This window comes from Giraffa tippelskirchi, chromosome 5 (genome assembly GCF_054371585.1).
Source record: "Giraffa tippelskirchi isolate mGirTip1 chromosome 5, T2T-mGirTip1v1.2.pri, whole genome shotgun sequence".
In the NCBI taxonomy this organism is placed as follows: domain Eukaryota; kingdom Metazoa; phylum Chordata; class Mammalia; order Artiodactyla; family Giraffidae; genus Giraffa; species Giraffa tippelskirchi.
In genome coordinates, this window is record NC_137279.1 from 14157009 (window position 1) to 14184371 (window position 27363).

The following is a 27363-nucleotide window of genomic DNA, read 5'->3' on the forward strand; positions in this document are numbered from 1 at the left end:
TTTCTGCTTCTCTGATTTGTGTGTGTCAGTCGCTCAATCATGTCCCACTCTGTGATGCCATGAACTGTAGTCCACCAGGCTCCTCTGTCCATGGAGTTCTCCAGGTAAGAATACTCTGATTTACTTCACTCAGTATCAGGCATGGTGACCTTTAAGGCCACTGGTAGATTATGTGGCCATCATCTCTTTTCCCTCACATTTTCCTCTCCAGCAGGACATTAGAGATGATTGGGAAAGATAACATTTCTCTTTATCTGTTCATTCTGTTTGCTAGGGTACCAATTTTGAAGCATGGCTACAAGGAATTACTCTCGGGGGAGGAATTTTCAGATAACAACTTTATGACTCTTCAGTAATTTAGAAAGCCTAGTTCACAAGAATTTTGTAAAATTCCATAATTTTCTCATTGTACTTCACTCTGGTCTCCAGACAGTAGAAAACATGATAGAAAAAGAGAGAACTGATGTTATATCCTCACTGCTCTATCCTCCCTGGCTTTTTTTTGTAGAAGCCTCTTAACTTCATGTGTTAAGTGATCAGTTTACACTGGCAACAGTTGGCTGGTTAGTCCGGCTGAACTGTGTTGTGTGACTTTCAGCCATCAGGTGTCAAGTTTTGGATGCAAACACAACAAAAGATCTTCTGGATCAAACTGTACAGATTTTGCTATATGTTACCACTCTTTTGTTTATACATTTGATTTTAATATTTGTATTAAAAACTCAGCTTAGTATAAAGGCTGCTTACTCTATACCTTGCTTATTTTCAACAATCTCATTTTTTTTTTTTAAGGCTTTTTGGATGAAGACTTTCAGAAAGCTTGTGAAGTTGCTCAGTCGTGTCTGACTCTTTGCAACCCCATGCACTGTAGCCTACCAGATTCCTCCATCCATTGGATTTTGCAGGCAAGAGTACTGGAGTGGGTTGCCATTTCCTTCTCCAGAGTATTTTCCCGACCCAGGGATCAAACCTGGGTCTCCCGCATTGTAGGCAGACCCTTTACTGTCTGAGCCATCAGGGAAGTCCAAAGCTTAGCTTGCACTTTGTAATTCAAGAGTTGAACATACGATTGTTGGCCACACAGTCCAAAGAGGAAAGCAGGATTAAAGGTCATATAATGTCACAGAAAATATGTTTGAATGACATGCGAAGTTTTAATTCCTAAGAAACTGTTGAAAGAGAAAGAAACTATTCGGGGATTCTGGTCATTGGAACAGGAGGCTAGAGTTGTTCTCAAAATTTTAACAGCGATGACTTCAAAAAACTAGCAAAAGTTCATTAGTAAAACAGCTTGGATAATGTAATGGTTAATAAGGATAATGCAGAACCAAAATATTTTAATTTTATAATCTCTGGATTATATATATTTCACACACACACACACACATATTTCTTGCCTGAAAAATCCCATGGACAGAGGAGCCTGGTGGGCTACAGTCCAAAGGTTCTCAAAGAACGGACATAACTGAGCAACTAAGCATTCTCTAAAATGGAATACTTAAAACAATTTTTTAGAGAGGCAAGTTCTCACTTTGTTATACACTGAAATACATAATAATTTCCAATGACCTTTTTTAATGGAAGTTTTAAGATTTTTCCCTTGTGCTTCTGGTGGCTTTTATGACACTACCATTTTCTTGTTTCTGCTCTTAAGACACCACTAATAAACCCTAAAAATATTTTCAAATGCCAAAAGTAAAGAAGAGAAAGAAATTGAGAGAAGAGCAGCATTACTGCAAGGGATGAGAGAAATACATGAAATAGACCAGTCAGTCAGTCTGGCTACAGGAGAAACCAGTGGACTGGAGCAGACGAAGCATTGCTTTGCCAAGCCAGAGACTAGCAATAGTTTTCTGTTCAAAACTATTTTGATTAGACAAAGGGCATCTAGAAAATGTAGATGGCTGATCCAAAATAATGTAATGTGGAACAGAAATTTTAAAATAGAAATAGCTTTCCAATTCAAAATGAATGTTACAGTAAGACTCAGAAATTCAGGAAACTGCTAAGTTGTCATATTTAGTTAGATTAACATCTTATAATTAGCATGGCTAATAAATAAGAGAGGTAACTAATATCTGGAACAAAATGGAGCATGTATATATTCCAAGAAAAGGATTTTGTATCTGAAGTGCTTCTCAAACTTTAGTGTGGGTAAAAGTAGTTGAGATGCTTGTCAAATGTTGACTTCCAGGCCTCTATCCCAGAGAGTCTGGTTTAGCAGTTCTGGGATATAGCTTCTTAGTGGTGATCAGTCGTGGCCAAATCTCTGTGACCTGAGGGACTGTAGCCCACCAGGTTCCTCTGTCTATGGAATTTTCCAGGCAATAATACTGGAGTGGGTTGTCATTTCCTCCTTCAGAGGATCCTCCTGACCCAGGGACTGAGCCTGCATTTTGTGTCACACAAATTTTGTGTGCATTGGCAGGTGGATTCTTTACCACTGTGCCACCTGGGAAGTCCAGGCTTTATTAACATTAGGCGTGGGATCATTTTCTTGTTGTGGTGGACTGTCCTGTGCATTGCAGGGTGTTTAGCAGCATTCTGAGCCTGTTAGATATCAGCAACACCTCTCTCCTGTCCCTTTTCCAGACACTGCCAAATGTCCCCTGGGGGCAAAAAAAAAAATCATTCCCGGCCTTTGAGAATCACTTGCTTAGGGTAAAGCTTAGGAATCTGCATTTCTAATAAAACATCCAGGTTATTTTGATAAATGTGGTGCGTGTGGACCAAATCTGGAGAAACGCTGAACTGAAGTGGTATGAGTTGAATTATGTCCCCTCCAAAAGTTGTGTTAAAGTCCTAAACCTCAATATCTCAAAGTATGATCTTACTGCGAAATGGAGACTTAGTTAAGATGAGGCTGGAAATGGAGACTTAGTTAAGATGAGGCCATACCAGGTTAGGGTGGGCTTCTAATCCTTATAAAAAGAGGACATTTGGACACAGAGACAGGCACATGGGGGAAAGGCCATGCAAAGACAGGAGCTCTTTTGCCACAAATCAAGGAATTACCAGAAGCCAGGAGAAGGGCTTGGAACAGATCCTTTTCAGGTGCCTACAAGGGAACCAGGATCCTACAAACACTGTGACTTTAGAAGTACAGACTGTGAGACAATAAATTTCTGCTGCTTAAGCATTCAGCTTGTGGTACTTTGTTACAGAAGCCCTAGCAAACTAACACATAAGGAACAAAAACACAAGCATAACATTTAAAGCAGGATCAGAGAGGAAAATAGAAAGATTGCAGGTAGGCACCAATTCTCAGTGCATGACATAAAATAGAAGTCAATCGTTTTCCTTTGCATTAAACACTATTAAAATATATCTTGTGTAATTAAAATATTGAGTGAAATCTTACAATTGGTTACTTTACCAGGCTGAAATTGCCCACGGTATTCCACTGTTAAATTTTCATCTGGATTTATACAGTAATTGGATAGATAGGTTTCAATCTGGAGTTGCCTGGAGGACAAATGGAATGCATAAATTACGTCATTATTCATACACAAGGTATTACACAAATGTGAAATTCTACATGAGGCAAAAGTGCATTGACTAATCACACTGTAGCTTTAAGAGAGTGTTGATTGTTTCAGGTCACAAAGGCACTGTTTAGAGCACAGCAAGAGGGACCATGTGTACAGCAGGCCACAGAGTCATGTGCCTACCTGAAGTGGGCAGTTCATACTCTCTCTCTGGAATGATGAAGTCTATGGTATTAAAAGAATGTAAAAGGTATGTACTCTGTTTCATTTGCGATAAAAGTGAACACTGCTGTCAATTACTATCTGAAGACAAAAACAAGAGCCCAGTAGCAAATGTCAGTCTTTTTCTCCTCTAGAAACATATAAGAACCATACTAATAGATATCTTAGGTCCTTGTTTCCACCCACAATTGAATTGGAAACAAAAGCCTCCTTGCTTCAATATTTTAGAATAAAAGTTGTAAAGCTTCTATTGCAGATGAAGAGCCCCCACATTTTTCTGCTCCCATAAGCGTACATGAAATAGTTAATGATAAATAGTAGGAAGGGGTGACTGACGACGAAGAGCTCCTAGAAATATCCACTAATTAAGCTCAGGGATCAGATACAAACAAGGCTAGGCGTAGACGGCTTAAGTGCCCTCGCCAAATCAGGATAAGCTAACATGACGTTAACCTGGAAGCCTTTGCCAAACTCTTAAACAAGTTTACCTCACAAAATCCCCTCACCTTCAATCTAGGAAACTTTCCAGTGTGCCCTTCAGAGTCACATGAAGTTGCTGTCAAGCGTCTCCCTTCCCCTCAACAGGTTCGCCTTCTGGGGGCAAGATGGGGCGGTGGAAATTAAGGTTGCTATCTGTTCTCAAGGTTATTCTTTCTCCAAGAGGGGCAAGTCCAGCAAAGAACTGACTCAGTGTCTCTGAGAGGAGAGCTGCACTCAGATAAAAAAAAAAAAATCGCGGGGACGAAAAGCAGATGTAAACAGATTTTCACAGCAACGCTGATACAATACTGTGTCTTCTCGGACCTCTCCAATGTTTTTTTCAAAAGTGACTGAATCCTCTCACCCCTCTTTGTCAGCGAGCCTCTGTTGTTCCTCACAATCACCACGCTTTCTCCCCGCACACCATCACCCACAAAGGTGACTGCGGACTGGCTGCTACAGACTCTTAGGTCCATTGCGGCCAGCTCCGGTCTAGGGCGGTTGCCTACAAGGACATTTGACGCCGAAAAAACCTAATCTCCTACATCTGATCTGTCAAGCTATTGTGCCTCCAGGGACAGCAGAACAGGTGAGGGCGGCTAGAGGGAACCAGTTCCCGGACTGTCTGAAAGGGCGAAAAGAGGGTGCGGGGGTGAGGGAAAGGAGGGCCGACGGCGCGAAAAGGAAGGCTGCGCGGCCGAAGCACCCCCCTCTCTCAGGGATCACCTTGCGCTGACCTAGTTGAGCTGCGCAGGACGGAACTGCACAGGGCGGGGGAGAAGGGCGGGGTGGCGGGGGCGGAGCCAGCGGTGGGCGGGGCCGCGAGGGCGATATTGCTGCGCTCGCCGGTCGTTTGCCGGCTCTCCAGCCGGAAGCGTCGGGGAGGCGTTGGCGTCTGCGGAGACCGCGGCGAAGGCGGCGCACGTGGTGACGTGCGAGGGGGGTGCGGCGCGCGCGGGCCGCCGCGGCGGCAGTGTCTCCGGGACGCGCGTGGAGGGCGGTCGCTCGGGGCTGCCGTGCAGTGCTTCGCCGCCTGCAGTTCCAGCGCAGCTGTACCAGCGAGCGAGCGAGCGGGTCTCGGCGAATTCCCGGTGCTCTCCCGGCCTCACAGCCTCCGCGGGGCTGTGCGCTCGTCCCCTCCTCGCTCGGTCGCTCCCCCTTTCGCTGCCTCGAGGCGCTTTCGGTTGGGCAGATTCCCGCCAGCTTCCTTTTGCTCCCCGTTGAAGCTCCAGAGATGAGTTTTTTCATCTCTTCAGAGATGAACCAGGTAATCTGCGCTGGTCCTACTGACGAGGCGGGGGAGGAAGGGCAGGGTGCAGCCAGACTCCGAGCTGGCGGATGGAGCGGGCGGCTGGGGTTTTAGGGTGGGCGGCGCGGAGTGGTGCGGGGTCCCGGGGGGCAGGGCTCCGCAAGCCTCCACAGCCGCTGCTCTCTGTGGACGAGGAGCCGGCGCCGCGCGGACCCCCCTGCGCTGCCGTGGTTGCCCGGTCGCGTCAGCGGCCAAAGGCGGGTGGCGGGCCGCCTCGGAGAGCGCTGCGGCCGAGGAAGCAGGGCGGGAGGGACGAGAAGTTTTGGGTTGAGGGGGTTCTCGGGAAGCCTGGGTCAAGACTTTACGGAAGGAGGGCGCGGGAATCTCCGTTTCTGCTGTCAGGAACCCCGCCTAGTGTGTGTGTGGGTGTCTGCTCGGGGTCTGGATTCTCTCCCGTGAGCCCTCGCAAGACCCGGCGACTGTGGGCGGGGAGCCGGCCCAGGGCCCCGTCGGTGCTCCTGGGTCTGGGGTAGGGTGGCACCGCGCTCCCGATCGCCGTGGGCCGCGGGGTCCTTTGTTCCCGCTCCACGTTGCCCGCTTTTCTTGCCAAGCGCGGGGAGAAGGGGGCGGGAGGAGGGAGGGAGCTGCTGCCCTGACGTGTCGGCGCTGAATGACTGCGGGCCGGGCCAATCCCGGGCGGGGGTGTGCAGACGCTGGGCGCCTTGCCTCCCAGCCTTCGCAGTGGGCTCCGGCCGGGCCGCGCGGGGATGAAGGCCTGGGACTGCAGGGCTCTCCAGACAGTCACTCTGGGGCCCTCGCCGCTTTGTTTCCCATCCCCGCCGCACCGCCCCCCCCCCGAAAAAAAAAATCAGCGGAGAGGTTTGTTCTTTTTCCGTCGTTCTGCGCATTTTGCGTAGAGACTCTGGTTGTAAGCTCCTGATGGTAAGAAGGTATCAGGCAGTAGGATCAGACTGAGGGTTAGCCCTAGGGAAACTTGAACCATAAATACTTTAGAAATTTTACTTTTCCCCCAATACAAAGTAGATCTATTGTTTGAGGCCGCTGCCGTTTCAAAAACTAGTAAGTAGAAATCAGAGGCCTATTAAAGGATTTATTTTGTTACCCAATATCTGTTGTCAGTGATGGAGGGTTGGAACACGCTGGCATCAAGCTGTTCTTTGAGGACTTCGTGTGTGGTGACCTTCTGTCCACTAGTAAATAACAACTCGGTAAGCGTAGTACTACTCTTAAACAGTTCAAGTGTAGCAGGGACTATACTGAGACAATATTTTCTTTCAATTATTCTAGCACTGGTGGTTAAGGATAAGAAAATATTGATGAATAGCTTTAGGCATAATCATGCTGAAACTTCTCCTGAAAGATGCTGAAGGAGCAGTCGTTATTTGTTTATCAGAAGGTGAGGCGTACCCTATTTAGAATTGGGTTGAGAATACCATAATTTAATACCAGCTGGCAGGCTACTTGTCAAATGTCTGTAATTTGGTAGTGAGAGAGAAAAACTGAACTAGCATCACTGACCTAAAAGAGACCCAGAATGATTTTCCTCTGTATTTTCCTAATATTTGAAATCTCTATCATTAGTTAATACATATTGATTTCTTAATTTATCTTAACTTGTAGTTCTGTTTTTCCACCTCTTGCCCTCAAAACAGTGTTCCAGGTTTTGGTTTTAAATTAGTGTCTTTTTGCTACTTGCTTTGGAGTGGGGTTTTGTTTTTTCTTGCTTGAAGGATGTTTTAGATGGCAGTTGAATGTTTTGCAAATAAGCATTTTGGTTTTTTATTGTAAAATGTTTTTCTCTCGGGGAACTGTCTTAATCATTGACGTTAGACAATGTACCCCTAAAAGTCATTTCATTGACTTCTCAACATTATGGTTGTATACTCAAATCTACAAGAAGATTGGGGATCCCCCTCCCTTGTGCTTGGAAGTGTAAATGGAAGAATTAACGAATAAGGGAGTGATTTCTGTTTTCTGTCAGAACCACAGAAAATACATTCTTATATTCACTGGTGAACTTTAATTTGTTGTTGCTCTTGAGTCACTAAGTCTTGTCTGACTCGGCAACCCCATGGACTGCAGCACGCCAGGCTTCCCTGTCCTTCACTATCTGCTGGAGTTTGCTCAGACTCGTGTCCATTGAGTCAGTGACGCTATCTATCTCATCCTCTGCCACCTTCAAGTAGAAATTTTAATTACCACCTTATAAATGATTTCAAAACCTACACCTCACTATCCGTAACACTTTTGGCATCAACCTGGATGCCCAACAGGTACGTAAGCCGTATAAATATCTCAAAGCAAATTCCTCTTTTCCTTCGCAACTTTAAGCATGCAGTAAACTAAAAATGTCTCTGTTATGCTTTTTGAGTTCTAATTTTGATATTGATTTTTATAATGATGCCAGATACCGTCTCTAAAATATCATTGTTGCCTTAGTTAGGATAAGCAAGGGTATAATAATTTCCCATGTTTTACCCATTCCTCCAGACCACCTCCACGTTTCTGCTAGTGTCTTGTGCCTCTGTGCTAAAAATTCAGCTCTGTTTAGATCATCTTAATGTTGATCTCTTACTTCCTTTCCTACTATTTACCATATGCATCCTGCAAACTGCAGGCTGTTGAAACAGAAATTGTTGCAGTTTCTGGAATATGTGTGCTTTTGTACCTTTTCCCCCTTTTGTGTGAACTGTTTTCGCTGCTTGGTTTGTCTGTCTGTCTGATTGGTCTGTGGAGTGTGCGAGGCTGGGGAATGGAGTTAACTCTGTTGTGTTATGAGCATCGCATTCCAAATTGTGTCTGCCATCTGTTTGGAGCCATTAGTGTGTGTGGGATGTAAGAACTATGGAACAATGAGGTTAAAGGCATGGAGCGAGTGAGTGAGTTTGGTGAGTTTTGGTGTATATAGATGGATCATTTCAGATGTTGGTAATCTAGAACTTCTAGTTTTAAAAAGATTCGTTAATTTTCTTTGTATTATAAAGTCTGTTCTTTAAAAATGGAGTTACTTGCTGTTTTGTAAGTTGGCTACCCTCTAAAGATTGCCTTGAAGCTTAAATAATGCTTGTAATTTGCCTTGAGGTTTTTTCAGGATGCTTTAAAAGTTTGATGATAACATTTTATCTTACTCTTACTGAAAGCCCAAGAATGTTGAGTGAGATCTATGGCTTTTTTTTTTTTTTTTTTTTAACATCTCTTTGATGAGACTTACTGAATTGTATTTGAGTTAAGCTAATCTTTGGGGGAGCTGTGGTAACGTGAACTGCTGGGTTTTACTAAAGCAGTAAAATTATTTATTTATGAGTCGTCTGTCTCTCTTTCCTTGCACTGGCCAAATTAAGAAACTGAAGTGTATTTACCAGAATATATTGTACTTGACTTCAGTTTTCATTTTAAAAGTGGATTTGTCAAATGTATTTTTTAAATATCAAAATTCTAAATTTTATACTTTTCTATATGCCTGGGATGTTGGGGCTTTTGGCTTGGCTTTTAAAATATTAAAAAAAAAAATTCTCCCTACATATTTGTTCCATCGAGTTTCATAGACCAGAAGAAGATCTATGAATTTTTGGAAAGGCTTAAAACTTAATTTGCCCATGCTAACTTCAGTGAGAGTGAATGTGAACTTTGAAAGACATGGTTTTGCAGGCAGAAGTTCATGTGACCTCTTCCAGTTTGGGGGTAGGTGAGAGAAGGCGCATACATAGTAAGTGAGGCCACAGTAATTAAACTAAGTTTGTTGCATTAATTTAAATGTCAAGTGAACTTGAGTTAGCTTTTGAAATCAAGCAGGGTTATACTAATCAGCAGACATCAAAGAGATGAGGTTCATATTAAGACCTTGCTTTACTAGAAAATCACCTAGTACTACCCTGGTGGCTCAGACGGTAAAGAATCCTGCATGCAATGTGGGAGACCTGGGGTTGATCCCTGGGTTGGGAATATCTGGAGGAGGGGATAGCAACCTACTCCAGTATTCTTGCCTGGAAAGCCCTCTGGAGAGAAGAACCTGGCAGGCTACAGTCCATGGGGTCGCAAAGAGTCGGACATGACTGAGCAACTAAACACACTAATGTAGTAGCACTCTATTGCAAAACTAATAACATTGTACAAATGTGTATGGTAAGAGTTGCTCCAGATTTTCTCCAGTGAAGTGAAAGTTGCTCAGTCGTGTTTGATTCTTTGCGACCCTATAGACTCAGCCATGGAATTCTCCAGGCCAGAATACTGGAGTGGGTAGCCTACCCCTTCTCCAGTGGATCATCCTGAACCAGGAATCAAACTGAGGTCTCCTGCATTGCAGGCGGATTCTTTACCAGCTGAGCCACAAGGGAAGCCCAAGAATACTGAAGTGGGTTGCCATGCTCGCCTCCAGGGGATCTTCCCCCCACCCAGGAATCGAACCCCGGTCTCCTGCATTATAGGCAGATTCTTTACCATCTGAGCTACAAGGGAAGCCCAAAATACAGTACAGTAAAGTGCAGTAAAGCAAGATATGTTTGTGTACAGATGCCATTTTTTAATTCTTGATTAAATCAAGGCTAGTTTACAAAGAAATACTGAATAAAACTGGTCAAGGCTTAAAATACTTACAAATCTCCATTTGTGTTTTGTTTCTCAAAGGGCATACACTTAAACCATTTCTAACATAACTTGCATAGAAAGGTTGCTCCCTTTCACCCTTGCATAGATTTTCCTAACTTGGGCTAGGTCTTGGCTGGAAATGTTTAAGGTTTCTTTTAGATAGTGTGCTCTCTTTGTACATAGAATTAAGAGCTGAATTAACTAATCTAGATGCAAGTGAACAGCAGAGGAAATGAGTATTTCATGATGGTATGGAATAGTTTCATTTCAGGTATAAGCATTGACAACAGTCCCAACTGGAGTCCGAATACTCAGGTTTCTTTGAGATAAAACCTAAGCTATGGAGAAACCAGTGAAGGCATACAGGATTTAGGTTGTGCAGCTGTTGAACTTAATACAGTAATTTGTTGAAGTAGAACTGGATTAGCCTTTGAGTGGGTTCTGGGGTAAGAGACCATTCATCGTAATTGTTAGAGTTGTGGGCTTGATTGATGTATAAGAATCCAGGTAATTTTAAGATTTCCATTTTTAAAAGTATGCACATCTTTCAGATAATTTCTTATTTAGTCCTGTTTGCAGAATTAGACGGTGGTATAATAGCAGTTCAGGTAATTAAAAAATAAGAACCAGCTGACTTGGACACTTTAGTTAATGATGTGAAAATAAGGGGGAAAGAGAAGGTAGGAGGACTGAATGATTTCCTTGAAGATTTGATTTGAACTATAACTTTCTATTGGTAGTTTATTACTATATATGAGAAAAAAATGGTCATATAAAGCACAGACATTAATATTTTCCTTTTTGTTTATTTAGTTTGTTTCAACAAATTACTTATCTTTATATTCAGGTTTCTAGGCTACTTATTTTGGCGGGGGGGGGCGGTGATGGGAAGGATACAAAGATAAACAAGACAGAGGCTCTGCTTTCAAGGGACCTTGAATCATGGAAGATAAGTAGGTATACAACCCAGAATAGACCAGCTGGAAGATCACACAAACACACATTCAGGGAGGGTGCAGTATGTGGAGGATGGAGAGAAACGACGTTCTCAGCTGGGGGGATTTGGTGGGGGCTCTATGAAGGTAAGATGTCATCTGCAGAGGCTGTGTTAAGGGTATAACAAGAAAAAAAAAACTTGAACAAAGGTACAGAGATGAAGAAGTATGCAGAGCATATTTGGGAAACAGTGTATCTGGTTTGACTGTAGCATTGTATACACATCTGGAAATAATGAAGGTTGCTGCTGGCTGGTGAAAGCAGATCACATGTTTATGTATTAATTAGAATCTCACAGTAACGAATATTGGAATTAACCAATATTTACATTTGTTCTCGTGTATCTCACTTAAATGATAAGTCACTAGCTCCTGCCTTCTGGGGAGAGTTTTTTTTTTAATCACCTGAGTGGTTGCAAGTTAAATGAAAATATTTATGTATAGTTACATTTGTATTATTTCTGTATTGTGCCATTTACCTTGAAATGTCTTTAAGATCAGGACTTTGCATGCTCTACCTAGATCAATGACATTCTTTGATCATTCTGAATATCCAAAAATTTTCATTATTACAGATTATGATGCATGATTATCACAGAAGAAATTCGTGTCTATAGCTTTAAAGGACTTGATTACATCATTTTCAAGCCTGATAGTTTTGGAATCACCATTAGAGCTTAAGACTCATCTGCCTTCACTTCAACCACCTGTCTTCATACCTCGCCGAACTGTTGAGTTTCCTTTGTCCTTGGATTATTTAAAGCATCCCAGAAATACAGTTCTCACTAGTATAGCAGGTAAGTGAATATTCAGTGGTCAGTGCACACATTTGTTTTTCCTAAAGACTGTGCCAAGTACACCAGCATCCTTTCATAATTTTTTTAAAAGGCGGAGAAGTCAATAGCATTTGTAGAAAAAAAATTTTTTTCCTATTTTTTGTCTTTTCTGTAAACTATTTTGAATTTAAATAAATCACTTACTTCAAACTGAAACCTTCTTTTACCACTTTTTAATGATGTATTTTGTGTAGCCATTAGTCCATTTGTTCACAGGAAAAAGTGAAATGGAAAAATTTTTAAAGAACATACATTTCTAACATGTATTGTTACGAGACAAGTAGTTTAGAATAAATGAAACTTGCAAAGGGAACAGAATTTTTTAAACTATTTTAATTTTATTGGCATATAGTCAGTTTACAATGTTGTGTTAGTTTCAGGTGTACAGCAAAGTGATTCAGTTATACATATACATATATATTCTTTTTTAGATTCTTTTCTCCTATGGGTTATCATAGAATATTGAGTAGAGCAAAGGGAACAGAATTTAAGTTAGTCTTAAATCAGTTTTTCTCATTTGTGAGTAAAGGAGTGCCTATAACCCCAATCCAAGGAATCTGTATGTAATGACCACTTCACATCCTTCCAGACTTTTCAGTTGCTTGTTGAATGGATTTGGGGAGGGCTGGGTTTCCATCTTCTTCCCCTTCACAGTGTGTATACTAATAGAAACCTGGCCAAAATTGCTAGGATATCATACCACTGCTGTACGAATTCCTAAAAAGAATTAGGACCAAAGTATAGGGGTACAAGGCTTGGACATTCCGTGCCAGTGTTGTTTTAGCAATGTTCTTGTGTGATAAAAGTTTTATGTATTATTGATAGGATGGAATTTGAAAATTAAAGATACTGTATTACTTTTCAAAATGTTATAAAAATCACCATTTATAAGTAAAAATAACTTGGCTTTATTTCTGCCCTTTAGCCAAATTTAAAAAGAAAAATGATTCCCAATGGATATTTAATGTTTGAAGATGAAAATTTCATTGAATCTTCTGTTGCCAAATTGAATGCCCTGAGGAAAAGTGGGCAGTTCTGTGATGTTCGACTGCAGGTATTTAAAACTTAATTGGTAACTTACAGAACTGATCTTTCATTACTGAAAACCGTATGTTCCTGGATTGGCTTATTTTCTTTCTCATAAGAGGCATTTAATGAAATAAATTTAAAAGACAATGACTTAGAAACGTAAGATGAAGGATACGATATAGTAATTAGCTAGAGAAATACATAGTCCACAGTGCTTCTAATTTTAATGCCTGATGTTGCAGGTCTGTGGCCATGAGATGTTAGCACACAGAGCAGTCCTGGCCTGCTGCAGTCCCTATTTATTTGAAATCTTTAATAGTGACAGTGATCCTCACCGAGTTTCTCATGTTAAGTTTGATGATCTCAATCCGGAAGCTGTTGAAGTCTTGTTGAATTATGCCTACACTGCTCAGTAAGTTCTCTGAAGTACATCATATAACTAGGAAATGAAATTCCAAGTCCCTCTAAATTTATTTAAGAATCTGTGTTTTAAGGCCATGGTATGATAAATGATACAGAACCTTTTTTTTCCCAATAGGTTGAAAGCCGATAAGGAATTAGTCAAAGATGTTTATTCTGCAGCAAAAAAGCTGAAGATGGACCGTGTAAAGCAGGTAGAGTAACAGAAGTAATACACAAGGAGTAATGTTACTAGGGGGGTCTTACTTTATATAATTAGTTTGTATAATTTGTCATAAGACATCTGTTGGTCTCAAGAACTTGAAAATGTCCCCTTTTCCTCCCTAGAGATGTGAGTATGTATATAATTTTAACTGTTTAGCTATAGTAACGGTCACACTTCCTCTTAGATAATTCAAGCTACAGTCTTGCTCTTTCAATAGCCTTCTCTGGTGGGGTATCCAAGTCAGTCTCTAATAACACGAATTAAAACAGTCTTGATTGTTCTCAGTTAGTCATGTAACTCATACCCTTAATTCTTGATTCTTCTACATTTCTCAGTTCGTCTTTAGAAGTTTTCTTTCTAGAATTTAATGCCACTGAGAAGTGGCATTAATAATTTATAGAAGAAGAAAAGCTTTTAATCCTGTAATGTAGGGTCAGTAAACTTCAAGCCTTAGGCCAGCTGCCTGGTTTTATAAAGTTTTATTGTAACATAGCTTTCATGGGCATGTAGTCTACAGCTGCTTTCTACCTGCAGTGACAGAATTGAATAGTTGTGAGAAAGTATGGCCCACAAGCCTAAGCTGCTTACCATCTGGCCCCTAAGGAAGAAGTTTTCCTGTTCCCCTCCTCTCATGTCACTCTGCTTAAAAACCATTCTGTGCTTGTAGCACATGTCCCTCAGGTTAGCATTCCAGGCTCTCCCTAATTTAATTGCTATTCCTCCAAAATATTTCCAGATTTTCTTATCTTTTGTTCTAGGCAAACTAAATTGTTGCAGCATCTTGCCTAGTACCTATCTCCATTCAACATCATCTCCCCTCTAGAGGCCAGTTCACATAATTGCCTTTATGAAGCGTTGTCTGTCATTCTAGTGGGAGATACTTTCTGAACATTTCATGTGCATTTTCATAGCATTTCAATTTGTTGCATTTTAAACAACTTATGTATTTGTGTGTTCTTCTTTGATGTTATTGTTTGTATACATGTATTCCTGGTAGCTTAGACGGTAAAAAATCCACCTGCAATGTGGGAGACCTGGGTTCGATCCCTGGGTTGTGAAGATCCCCTGGAGAAGGGAATGGCTACCCATTCCAGTTTTCTGGTCTGAAGAATTCCATAGACAGAGGATCCTGGCAGGCTACAGTCCATGGGGTCACTAAGAGTCAGACATGACTGATGGACTTTCACTTCACTTCACTTCATTCTTCCTACAGTTTAACTTGTTCTATTAAGGCAGTGAATTCTTTTGATTAATTTTTATATTGTCACATAGTACTTACATGGAATATTAAATATTTGTTAAATAAAGTGTGTGTAAATGTTGACACTTGTGTATTTTTTTCCCCAAGGTTTGTGGTGACTATTTACTATCTAGAATGGATGTTACCAGCTGCATCTCTTACCGAAATTTTGCAAGTTGTATGGGAGACTCACGTTTGTTGAATAAGGTTGATGCTTACATTCAGGAACATTTGTTACAAATTTCAGAAGAGGAAGAGTTTCTTAAACTTCCACGGCTAAAGGTAAAATCTATAAAGATTAAAGATGTAAAGGTAAATCTATAAAGAGATATATACTGTTTAGTTCTAAGAACATAATCTTTGTTCATGTTTCAAGCAAGTGAGTAGTGATTATGAAAATGACGGTCCATTGAAGTGATGTTATTTTTAGCAGTGTAATGGTTTCCTGCCTACCAGTTTGTTTACTTTTCTTTTTTGGCTACTGGTTTCCTTATAAATTAGAATAAATGTATGGAGTGTAATTGGGCATCTATGACAGCTTTGTTATGAAATAGAGAATTAAGAGGCTCAACACTGATCCGTGTGTCTTTGTTTTTTCCCCACTCTAGCTGGAGGTAATGCTTGAAGATAATGTTTGCTTGCCCAGTAATGGCAAACTGTACACAAAGGTAATCAACTGGGTGCAGCGTAGCATCTGGGAGAATGGAGACAGTCTGGAAGAGCTGATGGAAGAGGTTAGTTTTAAAGTAAATGGGACTCAACAGTTATTAAAAATGATTTTGCTATAACATGAAGGATTCCCTTTCACTTTTATTTTATAACAATGACCCTAAAGAATTTAAATTTTGCTATAGGTACCCCTAAGCTGAGAAACAGGGGGGGTGTCCAGGTGAGCTGAATGAACTGTTCAGTTTGGTCTTCTGCTTTTCTTTTTTTTATTTCTTTGCTTATTATGTGCTGTTAACTTTCTTTAAAGTAGCATGTAATTTGCTTTAGACATGGGAGGTGGTACTGAAATTTTCTGTAGATTCTTAATTTTTCTTCACAGGTTTTTGCTTTAAATTTGACAAGTAGGTAAAAGCTTCTAATGGTTGTTCCTCCCCATTGATTTATCTCCCCATAGGTTTATTAACAAAACTAGGATACCAAGACTGAAGAAACAAGAAGAATCCTCAAGTGTATTGACACGTAAAGAAGCAGCAGTCCTGCCCCAGTTCTCCTAAGAAAAATCCGCTGTGGGCAGAGAACGATGATGATTTAATGGTGTTTACTCCTTTACAGGATTTTTATCTTTAAAGCTTTGTGTCTTTCATTGGTGTTGTTCATATATAGAGTCACTCACTTAACTTGGGCTACTTTTTAAAAAATACACAAGGAAAAATCGACGGAGAAATGATGGGAATTAAACATGCAGGTGAAACAGTGGAGTTGACCTTGAGTTTATCCCTCCACTTAAGCCTTTCAGATACACGAAAGGCTTATTACAAAAGCAGTTAGGCCTTTAGAAACCCAGTTATCATTATACTTTAAAAAGGCAAAGAGGTGATCTTTAAATTCTATCTGGTTTCCCACTTGAAAATCAGATGCATTAGCCATGTGTTTGCATCTGTTAAGGGAGGTAGCTGTGCAGCTTGTTTGAGCTTTTGCATTTGTTTTTTTTTTCTCTCTTTTTTTTGTACATTGCCTGCAGGACAGAAATATGTTTATACATATTAGACCACTTATCTTCGAAGGTGTAAACCATATTCAGTATTTTATTGTAAATATGTACATTCTTTAAGAGTCTATATATTGTACTGGTCCCTTTTTTTTCTTAATGCTGTATCATGGAAGCTATGAAAAAAATGAAGATTTCTTTCAAGCCAACCAAGCCAAGGACTCTTCAGCCAGTATTAGAAGATTCTGTATCTTATTTTTTATTTTATTTTTTAATTTTTACCACCATGACATGTTTTCTTTACTTTGGGGATCCTGCCAGAGTAAGATGTCAAGAATTCAAGAAGCACACTGGAGGTTACCATGAGGCGTTGGTGTGATCTGCATACTAGTGGAGTAGCCATGGAGACAGTAGCCACATGGGTATTCTGTTGCTGTTTTGCAGGTTCAAACCTTGTACTACTCAGCTGATCACAAGCTGCTTGATGGGAACCTACTAGATGGACAGGCTGAGGTGTTTGGCAGTGATGATGACCACATTCAGTTTGTGCAGGTACACAATGCACATCTGAGGTAACCTCAGGTTAAAGTTTGATTAGAGCATTTTATAGTATACTGAAATTTTCCTTTAATAAAGGAAAGTGAAAGAACTTCATTGGTATAACTGGACAGAAACATTTGCGGGAGAAAAACCAGCCTATCTTTCTTGCATTACTACCACTTTTGCCACATAAATAGAAATTAACACAGCAAACTAGGAAACCCCATTTAAATTTTTTTTTTGTCTTGATCAAATAGGATTTGCAAGTAGTAAGAAAAAGGACCAATAAGATGAAGCAACATAGAAATTCTTTGGTTTTTTGGTTGGACTATAAAAAATAGTTGTCAGAGGAATGACTATTAAACCTAAGTTTTACAAATCCAGGTATAAACTTTTTTCGTTTATGGGTAAATAACAGAGAAAAGTGTACAGATCATAAGTGTCACATGGTGAACCCCTTGGTTTAAAAACTTCTTCTTGGGTGAAGAAGAGAAGATTTCAAGCATTCTGTAAGCCTTCCTCTTGCCCCCTTCCCAGTCACTGCCCTACACTACCCCAAGGGGAGCCATTATCTGAACTTATGAAACATTACCTTAGTTTGCTCATGTTTGAAATTTATGTAAATGGTTACACAGTATGTATTGTTTTGTTTGGCCTTTAGCTCAGCATTGTATTTGTGAGGGATGAAATATAAAGTAGGCTGAGTTGACCCAAATTAATGGATGTTTCCCTTTAGTAATTAAAAGGTAAATGGTAGACTCAGAAAACAACCTATATGGTGATATTACTAGGTGTTCTGTGTCAGTAGTGGCTGAACATTTTTATCTTCACAGAAGTTTTTGGGTGTACATTTGTGCATTCTGAACGTTGAGGCTATCTTTCCCCTTGTCTCCAAACATCATAGGTTGATGGGTTTTTTTTAAGCACTTTCATCAGGCAGTGGTTGAGTGCCTAGTAAGTGGGAGGCCATGATGTTACATAAGAGGGCCCCCAAATGTGTAAGAGACAGTTTCTGCTTCCAGGACCTTACAGGAGGAGGTAAAACGGAACAGACTTAGAAGCATTACCTACAAAAGACATTCAGGGAGGGTGGAACCAAGAGGAAAAACCAGGGAAATTTCACAACGTAGGCAACATTTGAGCAGTCTAAGGGTACAGAAGAGTTTGTGTGGCAGATAGAGGTGTGTCAGGTAGCAAAGAATACCTGGGCAAGGAGATTCTCTTGGAGTTGCAGGTCTCACGACTGGAAAAGTAGGTAAATATAGTCTGATTGGGGCTTTATACTTGATTCTACAAGTAGTGGGGATTTCAGAGAATTTTAGACAAGGGAGTAGAGTGATCTGAACAAACACATTTCACGCCTTTAACGATAGTGACAACCTGGGCAGCAGTCCAGCAGCAGGGGGACTGGTCAAATGATGGTTGTTTCCATACTGCCAAGATCTACAAGTTCATTAGTCATATTGTAGACAAACAGTGAACTATTAGGTGGCACTCTCTGGGTTGTGGAATTCCAGCTGATTTGGGGGGAGGGGATTGTTTGTTTTTTACTTACTAAAAGCATCAAACCCTATTTTTATGACCAGGTACAGAGGATAGAGTAAAGCTTGTGAGACCACTCTGTAAACTATTACAAGCAGTAGTAGTAGTTCAGATTAAAAAAAAAATTGATGAGGGCTTGATTTGAGGAGAAGGGAAAAGGTAGACTAGACATTTCTAGTTGCAAAGGTCCTTAGTGACTGTTGGGGAAAATCAAGGAAAAGGAAGAATTTGAGGGTGAGCAGGATCCTGACAAGTGTGACTCATTCAAAGGAAGTGCCATGAATAGAATGAAGTAAGAAGGAAGAGGAGACATTAGGCTTCAGAAATAGGAAGTGAGGTTGAGAAGCACCCATTAGCCTCAGAGTGGTCCAAGCTAGGTAACATAGGAGAAAAAGTCTGAAGGACTGAATTGTTGACTATCTTAAATCATACTCAGAGGGAATGTAAAAAGGTCAGGGGTTTCTCATCTACACTGGTTTTAGGAAGCCACTCTGTAACCTTTAGTGGTTGTAATTTCCAAAAAAGTTATTAAGGTTAAGAAACCCTTAGCTTGAAAAGTGATAGTGGCTGAAAAAGCCACCAGGGACCACCCTCTTGGGGAGGGGAGTTCAGAGGCAAAGTGTAGGCCAGTGGGTGTGCTGAATGGGAGGAGTTGATAGGGAAAGTTTGAAGATAAAGGAGAGTAAAGAATTCAATTTGAAAATGTTCTGGAAGAAATATAAGAGTTGACCAGCATTTCTCTATAAGGCTTGTAGTTACATAACACTAAGTAGTCATCATTGTTACCATGCTTTTTTCTTTCACACTGATTTTTCTCTCAAAGCCGTGCATTAGAACAGTTTTTTTAACTGCAGTAAAAGCTCTTGATCAAGCCATCATCAACTTGTGTTACTTGGCTTCCTTTTTCCCACAGATTGGGATAGGGTTTTATGTACCTTCTAATTGCTATTAGCAGAGGATACAAACAGACTGTCATAGTATAAAAGAGCGGCTTTATACTCAGAATTCCTAATTTTTATTTTTGTTTTATTGCCTTAGGCATTGTATATCTTCTCTCTGATTTTCAGTATTTTTGTCTATCAGATGGATAAGTGTATTGCCCTTCCTGGATTAAGAGAGATGATGTGAATAAAGTACCCAATAATACCTAGGTACATAATGTGTAAATGGAATTTGATGAAAACCATCACCATGATACATTCTCTGTCTTCTCTCAAAATAGCTTCTTATACTGCAACCACGTTTGCTGAATTGCCCACACCAAACTTGATAGTTTTTTTCCAGCTTCAAGTAGCTACCAGAATCTTTTTCTCTATTGTCACATGTCCTTCTTCCACTCTAAAGAGAAATTTCCCTTAGAGATCCTACCTACTCATGTGGCTCTGGCCCTGGGGACCAAAATAGATGAGTAAACTTAGACAGGTATTGATGGTGGTACCTGTTCATTCAGCAAGCACTTCCTGCCAGGGTAGTCTTGACTTCTGATGCCTTGTGATCATATTCCTTAGAAGTATTTAGGGCTGAAAGAAATTGGAAGAAAACCATCAAAGGGAACTCATACATGAGGGCACAGTGTAATCATAGTCATTTGGAAATTTGCAGCTTTGCCCATTTCTCCCTCTTTTATGTTCCTGTGTATTCCTTTATGGATGTTTGATTCTATTAGTGTTACCGCTTTATTAATTTCCGAGGACCATTTTTTACTTTTGTGTTTTGATGTAGTTTTACTTGTCTGGGCTTCCCTGATAGCTCAGATGGTAAAGAATCTGCCTATAATGTGGGAGACCTGGGTTCAATCCCTGGGATGGAAGATCCCTGGGAGAAGGGAATGGCAACCCACTCCAGTTGTCTTGCCTGGAGATTCCATGGACAGAGAAGCCTGGCGGGCTACAGTCCCTGGGGTCACAAAGAGTCGGACACCACTGAACAACTCACACTTTTACTTGTCTAGAAAACCACTCTATAATACCTTTAGGACAATCCTAAAGAAATACAGTTGTAAATGTTTCTTGCAGTTGCCACTTTTTTCCTATAAAATAACTTTCAGAGATTGGATGGATATATGTCTGCTCACTTTTTGCTAACATTGTATGAAGGAGGATACCAGTACATATGATTTAGTTAAGTTTGGCAGTTTCATGGAGATAGTTAAATGTATTCTCTCAGTTAATTCTTGCTATTTTAGCTTTATAACGTATTTTGGGAGATTCTATATTTAAATACAAAGACTATGTGAGCTTATGTGGATTATGAGAGAGGAGTTTCCTTTTGTTCTCCCCTTGAGTATTTTGCTACTGGATCTGCAATGTTTTTTTAATTGTTGAACTTGAGCTTTTTCTTGACCAGGGTAGGTATAGTTGTTTCCTTATTAAGTGGAGGTGGAAGAATGCCAGTGATGCATGTCAGTCGGAAAGTGTGTTCAGTCTAGGTGTTCTGTAAATGTCATGCTTAAGTGAAGGGTACTGAGTGTTGTTTCAGTGTTGTGGAATAGCTCAGGAGCAAAGGTACACCAGGTATGGTCTTCGGCTAGGTTTCTGTAGCTGCCTTTTGATTTTGCAGAAAAAGCCACCACGTGAGAATGGCCATAAGCAGATAAGTAGCAGTTCCATTGGATGTCTGTCTTCTCCAAATGCTACAATACAAAGCCCTAAGCATGAGTGGAAAATCGTTGCTTCGGAGAAGACTTCAAGTAAGTGTATTACACTTGTCAGATTGCCTTTGGTTTCTTTCTTTTTAAGAAGGAGTTTTAAGTTAGAACCATATCATCCTTTTAAGTTGACTGAGGAAAAAAACTCAGAAGCAACTAAATTTGGAAAAGAGTAACAGGTCATCCCTGTCTGGAGTCCAATGCAGGATCACCACAGCAACTGAAAGTAATAAAAATTGCATCTTTAAACACAGAACTCTTGTGCTTACAGATAACACTTACTTGTGCCTGGCTGTACTGGACGGTATTTTCTGTGTCATTTTCCTTCATGGGCGAAACAGCCCACAGAGCTCACCAACAAGTACTCCAAAACTCATTAAAAGTTTAAGTTTCGAGATGCACCCAGATGAGCTCATAGAGAAGCCCATGTCTCCTATGCAATATGCACGATCTGGTCTGGGGACAGCAGAGATGAACGGCAAACTCATAGCTGCAGGTAAGAGCAGAAGGATGAGTGACTTAGCCAAAAGCTTTAACTGGCTAAGTCTCTTAAATGAATGTTTACGCTTGCTTATGACGTGCAAATTTCGGAAGACAGGGTTTAATATGCCTTCTTCTGTGGCATTCCACTTTACCACATTCTAAGATGACAAACAGAGTGAGTACTGTTGTATCACCTCGTCTTCAAGTTAATGTCTGTCTCTAATTCTTAAAAACTGTAAGTAACTGTCTCCTGATTTTCAAGCCAAGACAAAGCAATTTACTTACACTGATAATTTTGTCATTCAGCTATAACACGCACTTAGTTAAAATGGGGCCTTCTTAAGTCTGTGGATGAAAATTCTTTTTCTCATTTCGTACAGATTACTTAAAACATTCTAGACCAGAAACCCTGGGCCAGTTTAATATTTTAAACATAACTGTTTGTGGTTCTTATACCAGGTGGCTATAACCGAGAGGAATGTCTTCGAACAGTTGAATGCTATGATCCACACACAGATCATTGGTCCTTTCTTGCTCCCATGAGGACACCAAGAGCACGATTTCAAATGGCCGCACTCATGGTAAGTATGTTATTTTGCAGGAAGCAGCAGCCCACATTTAGCATTTTCTGCCAGCTTCACAATGGCAGAAATGCTAATCTCTTGCTTTTGGCTTAGGGCCAGCTCTATGTGGTAGGTGGATCAAATGGTCACTCAGATGACCTGAGTTGTGGAGAGATGTACGATCCAAATATAGATGACTGGACTCCTGTTCCAGAATTGAGAACTAACCGTTGTAATGCAGGTAATACTTTTCTGCTGAGATAATCAAATACTTAAACCGTACTTAAGTATGATGATTAAGTTGTCAGTTTTTAACCTTATTTTATACTCACATAGGAGTGTGTGCTCTGAACGGGAAATTATACATTGTTGGTGGATCGGATCCATATGGTCAAAAAGGACTGAAAAATTGTGATGTATTTGATCCTATAACAAAGTCATGGACGAGCTGTGCGCCTCTTAACATTCGTAAGTTGATTTTCTTTTCAAGTAATTTTTTAAGACCTCTGAGTCATCAGTATGTGCAGTGCACACTTATAGTTTTGGGAGATACAGTAGTAATTTTGGTTTGACTTGATCTTATAGGTAGACACCAGTCTGCAGTCTGTGAGCTTGGTGGTTATTTGTACATAATTGGAGGTGCAGAGTCTTGGAATTGTCTGAACACAGTAGAGCGTTACAACCCTGAAAACAACACCTGGACTTTAATTGCACCCATGAACGTGGCTAGGCGAGGAGCTGGAGTGGCTGTTCTTGATGGTGAGTGTTGGGATTTGGAGAGTTGAGGAATGGGTGGTGGCAAGAGTTTGTTTTAAAATTCCAAGAGAATGTCAGTAATAAGTCTGCACTGTTGTAATTAAGAGTTCAGAAGCAGCCATCTTTTCTGACGCAGTGAGGGTTGGTGGTTTGTCTTTTAGAAGTTTCTAATAATCAGAGACTCAGTACTGGGTATATAGGATAAATATATTCACCTTCTTTCATAAATCATACTCCTGATGCATCATCTTGGAGTTTGAGTTTGTTTCCTTAGAGCAAGAATTTGTAAAACAAAGGAAATACAAATCATCTAGTTTACTCCATGCCTAATTGAAAGCAAAACAAGTCTTTCCAAATCATTTTATGTAGACAGCTTTCTTTTCACATCCATTTTATTGATTTACATAATATTTATTTTGGAACAAAGCTTGTGGCTCTACTGGTGAGAGCCTAAGTGTGTAGGCACCAGTAAGTGGCCCACTGGCCTGCAGCCTTGGGCCTACTGGGAGCTTTGTCAATTCTTTCGTAAGTACATGGACACAGGTAGTCTAAGTGTCAGTCACATGTGAAAATAAGGATTTTGAGAATCCCTAATCAAGATTTTTCCCTAAGCTACATAGACTAGTTAATGCTAACATTTTATCTGAAAATAATTTAACAATTAACTGCCTATGTATATTTGAAGATGGTTATATTCATTGTCTGTTTCCAAGAAGAAATTTCTATACCAAAACCATTTTATGTAGTTGGAAGGGTCTAGAAAATGTTCAGATATTTAAACCCTCTTCCCTATAATCTTCATTCTTGCGCATTGGACTAACAGAAACCCTGCAGTGCCCTTGAGGCAAGTTGTCTGGCTTCTTGGTTCCTCATTTCTTCATCTGTGAAATGACAGTAATAGAAGCAATCACATAGAACTGTTGTGAGAACTGCACTTCCTTTAAATTGCCTGACTTACATGTGCAAATGGGTTTTTATCAATTTTATTCCATTGTATTCCCAGCTTCTAGGGAATCCTTGCCACATTTAGTTAGAATGAACAGGCTTTTCTACTGAGAACCACTAATTTTAGCAAAAGACAGATTTAAGGGTTTCTTAGCCTCTCCAGATTAACCTTGTCTCTTCTCTCTTAGGAAAACTGTTTGTAGGTGGTGGCTTTGATGGTTCTCATGCCATCAGTTGTGTGGAGATGTATGATCCAACTAGAAATGAATGGAAGATGATGGGAAACATGACTTCACCACGGAGCAATGCTGGGATTACAACTGTTGGGAACACAATTTATGCAGTGGGAGGATTTGATGGCAATGAATTTCTGAATACGGTGGAAGTCTATAACCTTGAGTCAAATGAGTGGAGCCCCTATACCAAGATTTTCCAGTTTTAACAAATTGAAGACCCTTTCAAACTAACAGGCTTAGTGATGTAATTGTGTTTAGTAGAGGTACACTTTGTGAATAAGGAGGGTGGGTGGGTATAGATGTTGCTAACAGCAACACAAAGCTTTTGCATATTGCATATTATTAAACATGCTGTACATACTTTTTGTGTTTATTGGGAAAGGAATGCAAAGATGAAGGTCTGTTTTGTGTATTTTTAGGACTACTTTGGTTACTTTTTGGAAGTTGATATTGTAAAAGAATAAACCAAGAATTGATTGGGCACGTCATTTCAAGAAGTCCCCTCTCCTCCACATTTGTTTTGCCAGTTTGCACATTAAATGACTCTTTCTCCTCAAATGTGTATTATGGGGCAAGAGGGGTAGGGTAAGATACAGACAGTTGGGTTGTTTTTAAAAGGCCCTTTTTCAGTAACTGGAACACTCTACAACAAAGAGACTTACTTAACTAGATGACAATGACTATTTTTGTTTTTATTAAAAGGAAGCTTACATGCCTACCAAGGTTTAATCTTTTATGATTGCCTTTTTATAACTTTTTGTATTCTTAGCAGAGTACTTTCTTTACCTGTTGAAGTTAACATGTCACAGGTTCAAATTACTGAAGCAGAGTGGCAGTCTTAAAAGTATGCAGTGAGGTGTTTATACTCCCAGAATACAAACTTCAGAACTTTTGCCTTAGCTACAGGATTTTTTTTTTCAAGAATGCAATACCAATGTTTATTTGAATGGAGTTGCTGAACAGTAACATGGCTGTGATTTTTATTTGATAACACTGTTTTTAAATACTTTGACTTCTTGGGGGTATATTTTCTATAGCAAAACACTCAATATTATATATAACAGTAAAGAACAGTGAAGTATTTTATCTTCTAAATAATTCCTATTTTTTATCATTAACAAAACAATCCTAAAATAGCAGTCCTTGATTGTGGAAAAAAAATTACCTTAAACTGTATTGGGTTTATGAATGCAGCCTTATCAGAACTATGTTTTTGTTCAGTTTTTCTATTCATATGGATAAATACTGGTTGGAGTGGTGACTTGGTATTGTGTAATGCTACACATATAACTTATGGTGCCAAAATTAGAACATCTTAATGCTTGCTGTTGATGCAAACATATTAAAGGTACTTTGCAGGAAATCCTTGCACCATGGGATTACTATCCAAAAGTTGTTTGTGTTCTTTTTCATTACTAAAAGTTTTGGGGGGAGATTTTTTTTATTTTTTTCCCAGTAACAATGAGCTTAAGGTATTTGTGGGAAAATACTTACCTGGTATCTTACATCTGAAATAAGGACTGTTATTTGGGGTTTTTTTTTGTTTTTTGCTTGTCTCTGAGAAGGTAAAGAGGCACATGGGAATCACATGAGCCAACTGGGACAACATGACTATCCAGTGTCTATAAGTTGGGTTAAGAAGAAAATTAGGTTTTTTCCCCAGGTGTTCCACTGGTGCTTTGACACCTTATTTCACTCATCTGTTCCACAAAGAAACACCAAGAAAGGAAATCAGTTTGCCTGGTGGCTCTGTAGTTCCTGACTATCACTAGTTTCATTCCGGACTAAAACTAGGCTGGCAGATTTGAATCCAATACGATGACTTTTTGAAATGATTCTGTGTATGTTTTATTTATTTAGCACGAGGAAATAAAATTTTACTGGAGGGGGTCACTATGAAATCCTTTAAATCACTTCTCAATTCCTAGGTAACATGCTTAATGCAAATAATATGTGGGAATATTTTGGTCCGAGTTTTATCATATTACCATTGATGCCACTGGCTGCTAAAATTATGTTCTTGAAGTATATTTTGAATATAAGAAAAGGAAAAAAAAGTGCTCATTAACCAGTTGTTCCTATTCATCTGCACTTAAAAGGTAACTTTTTTTTTTTCTTTTTAAGGGAAGGAGAAAAGGCATAGCTTCAGCATAAGTTAAAGAATTTGTTTTTGTTTTTTACCAGTGTGGGTTTCGGAGTAGTTTAGAAATGATATTGGTTAATAACCACTCTTAAAATCAATTGTAATAATGCATGAAACATACTCAATTCCTAAAACAGTAGCAAAAACTGTAAAATACCTGTTTGAATTAACAGAACAATTGATTATACTCAAGTATGAATTTTCTTTTATTGTGACTTTGAAGGATAGGGCTTTGATACTTGGCCTCTAAGTATAGAATCTTACATATTTTACCATTTTCAACATGTAGAACTCCTTACATAATCATATTTTAGGGAAGAGAATTTGGGAATATGATTAGTGCTAGAATCCTTGCTAGTGAGGGACAGGGAGGCCTGGCATGCCGCAGTCCATGGGGTCACAAAGAGTCAGACACGACTTAGTGACTGACAAGTATACCCTATAATCTATAAAAACCGTATGAAATTTAAGGGGGTCGGCAAAGGAGAAAGTCTCTATAGGACATGACTGCATCTCCACAGTTGCAGTTAGGAGACTGTGAGTCACAGAAAACAGTCTCCATAGTATTATTATTTTTTGTATCTCGCTATGTTTCAAAGATTTGACGAGTTTCTCACTGAGTGAGACTTAAATACAGGGTAAATCAGCTGGGTGAAAAGAAAAACAAGGAAATATCAGTATATGAATCTCATATACTTAGTAAGGCCAGGCCACAAATTTGGGCCTGTTAGCAGGAGACCCACTGAATAAATCATCTGAAGGTTAAATAACTGTGAAGTACCAGTTTTCTTCATATAAGACCGGAAGTTTCTCAAGAGTCTTAAAGACAAGTAATAATGATACACTGAACAGTAAGTAGAGTATATACAGAGAGGGATGTGCTCAAGTACATGTCATGGCTTCTTTTACTAGCACAATAGCTAACAAAATACTTAGGCTTCTGTTAGAAGCTCAGTACTCTACTGGGGGTTTGAATAAGGGTGAGAAGCAAAGTTCAGTTATTAAGCTGGGTATGTCTAGGGTTGATACCTTGTAGGAATACAAGAATCTAAAAAGGGCATATGTCAATAGATGGCAAAACA

The 27363-nt window shown here is 39.8% G+C and overlaps 3 protein-coding genes across 22 annotated transcripts in view; 1 reads left to right on the top strand and 2 right to left on the bottom strand.

Moving 5' to 3' along the window:
- The window catches only part of LOC145506823 (uncharacterized), a 294395-nt gene extending 288771 nt beyond the window's left edge, over positions 1–5624 (bottom strand). For 10 of the 14 annotated variants that reach the window (XM_081492241.1, XM_081492233.1, XM_081492232.1 and 7 more), the window contains exons 1-3: positions 4928–5438; positions 4217–4304; positions 3362–3465 (exon numbers count right to left, since the gene is read on the bottom strand). In XM_081492241.1, coding sequence (XP_081348367.1) covers positions 4270–4304; positions 4928–5438 — 546 coding nt within the window. In that variant the 3' untranslated portion in view covers positions 3362–3465; positions 4217–4269. Of the gene's footprint in view, positions 1–3361; positions 3466–4216; positions 4419–4554; positions 4826–4927 lie in introns of those variants that run through there. The other 4 variants (XR_014054366.1, XR_014054365.1, XR_014054367.1 and 1 more) reach the window with 3 other exon arrangements.
- IVNS1ABP (influenza virus NS1A binding protein) lies at positions 5163–25530 on the top strand. Of its 2 annotated transcripts, XM_081492222.1 has the most exons (15): positions 5163–5457; positions 11615–11836; positions 12801–12929; positions 13147–13316; positions 13443–13518; positions 14878–15051; positions 15378–15503; positions 16871–16978; positions 21068–21197; positions 21427–21651; positions 22098–22219; positions 22316–22442; positions 22538–22669; positions 22787–22960; positions 24091–25530. In XM_081492222.1, the coding sequence occupies exons 3-15, from the start codon at positions 12819–12821 to the stop codon at positions 24342–24344; spliced, it is 1929 nt and encodes a 642-aa protein (XP_081348348.1). In that variant the 5' UTR covers positions 5163–5457; positions 11615–11836; positions 12801–12818; the 3' UTR covers positions 24345–25530. The 2 variants fall into 2 exon arrangements, with proteins under 2 accessions (XP_081348348.1, XP_081348349.1); XM_081492223.1 differs by lacking the exon at positions 13147–13316.
- The window catches only part of SWT1 (SWT1 RNA endoribonuclease homolog), a 109973-nt gene continuing 102093 nt past the window's right edge, over positions 19484–27363 (bottom strand). For 5 of the 6 annotated variants that reach the window (XM_081492212.1, XM_081492207.1, XM_081492202.1 and 2 more), the window contains one exon: positions 19501–20028. In XM_081492212.1, coding sequence (XP_081348338.1) covers positions 20013–20028 — 16 coding nt within the window. In that variant the 3' untranslated portion in view covers positions 19501–20012. Of the gene's footprint in view, positions 20029–27363 lie in introns of all 6 variants that reach the window. The other variant, XR_014054358.1, reaches the window with a different exon arrangement.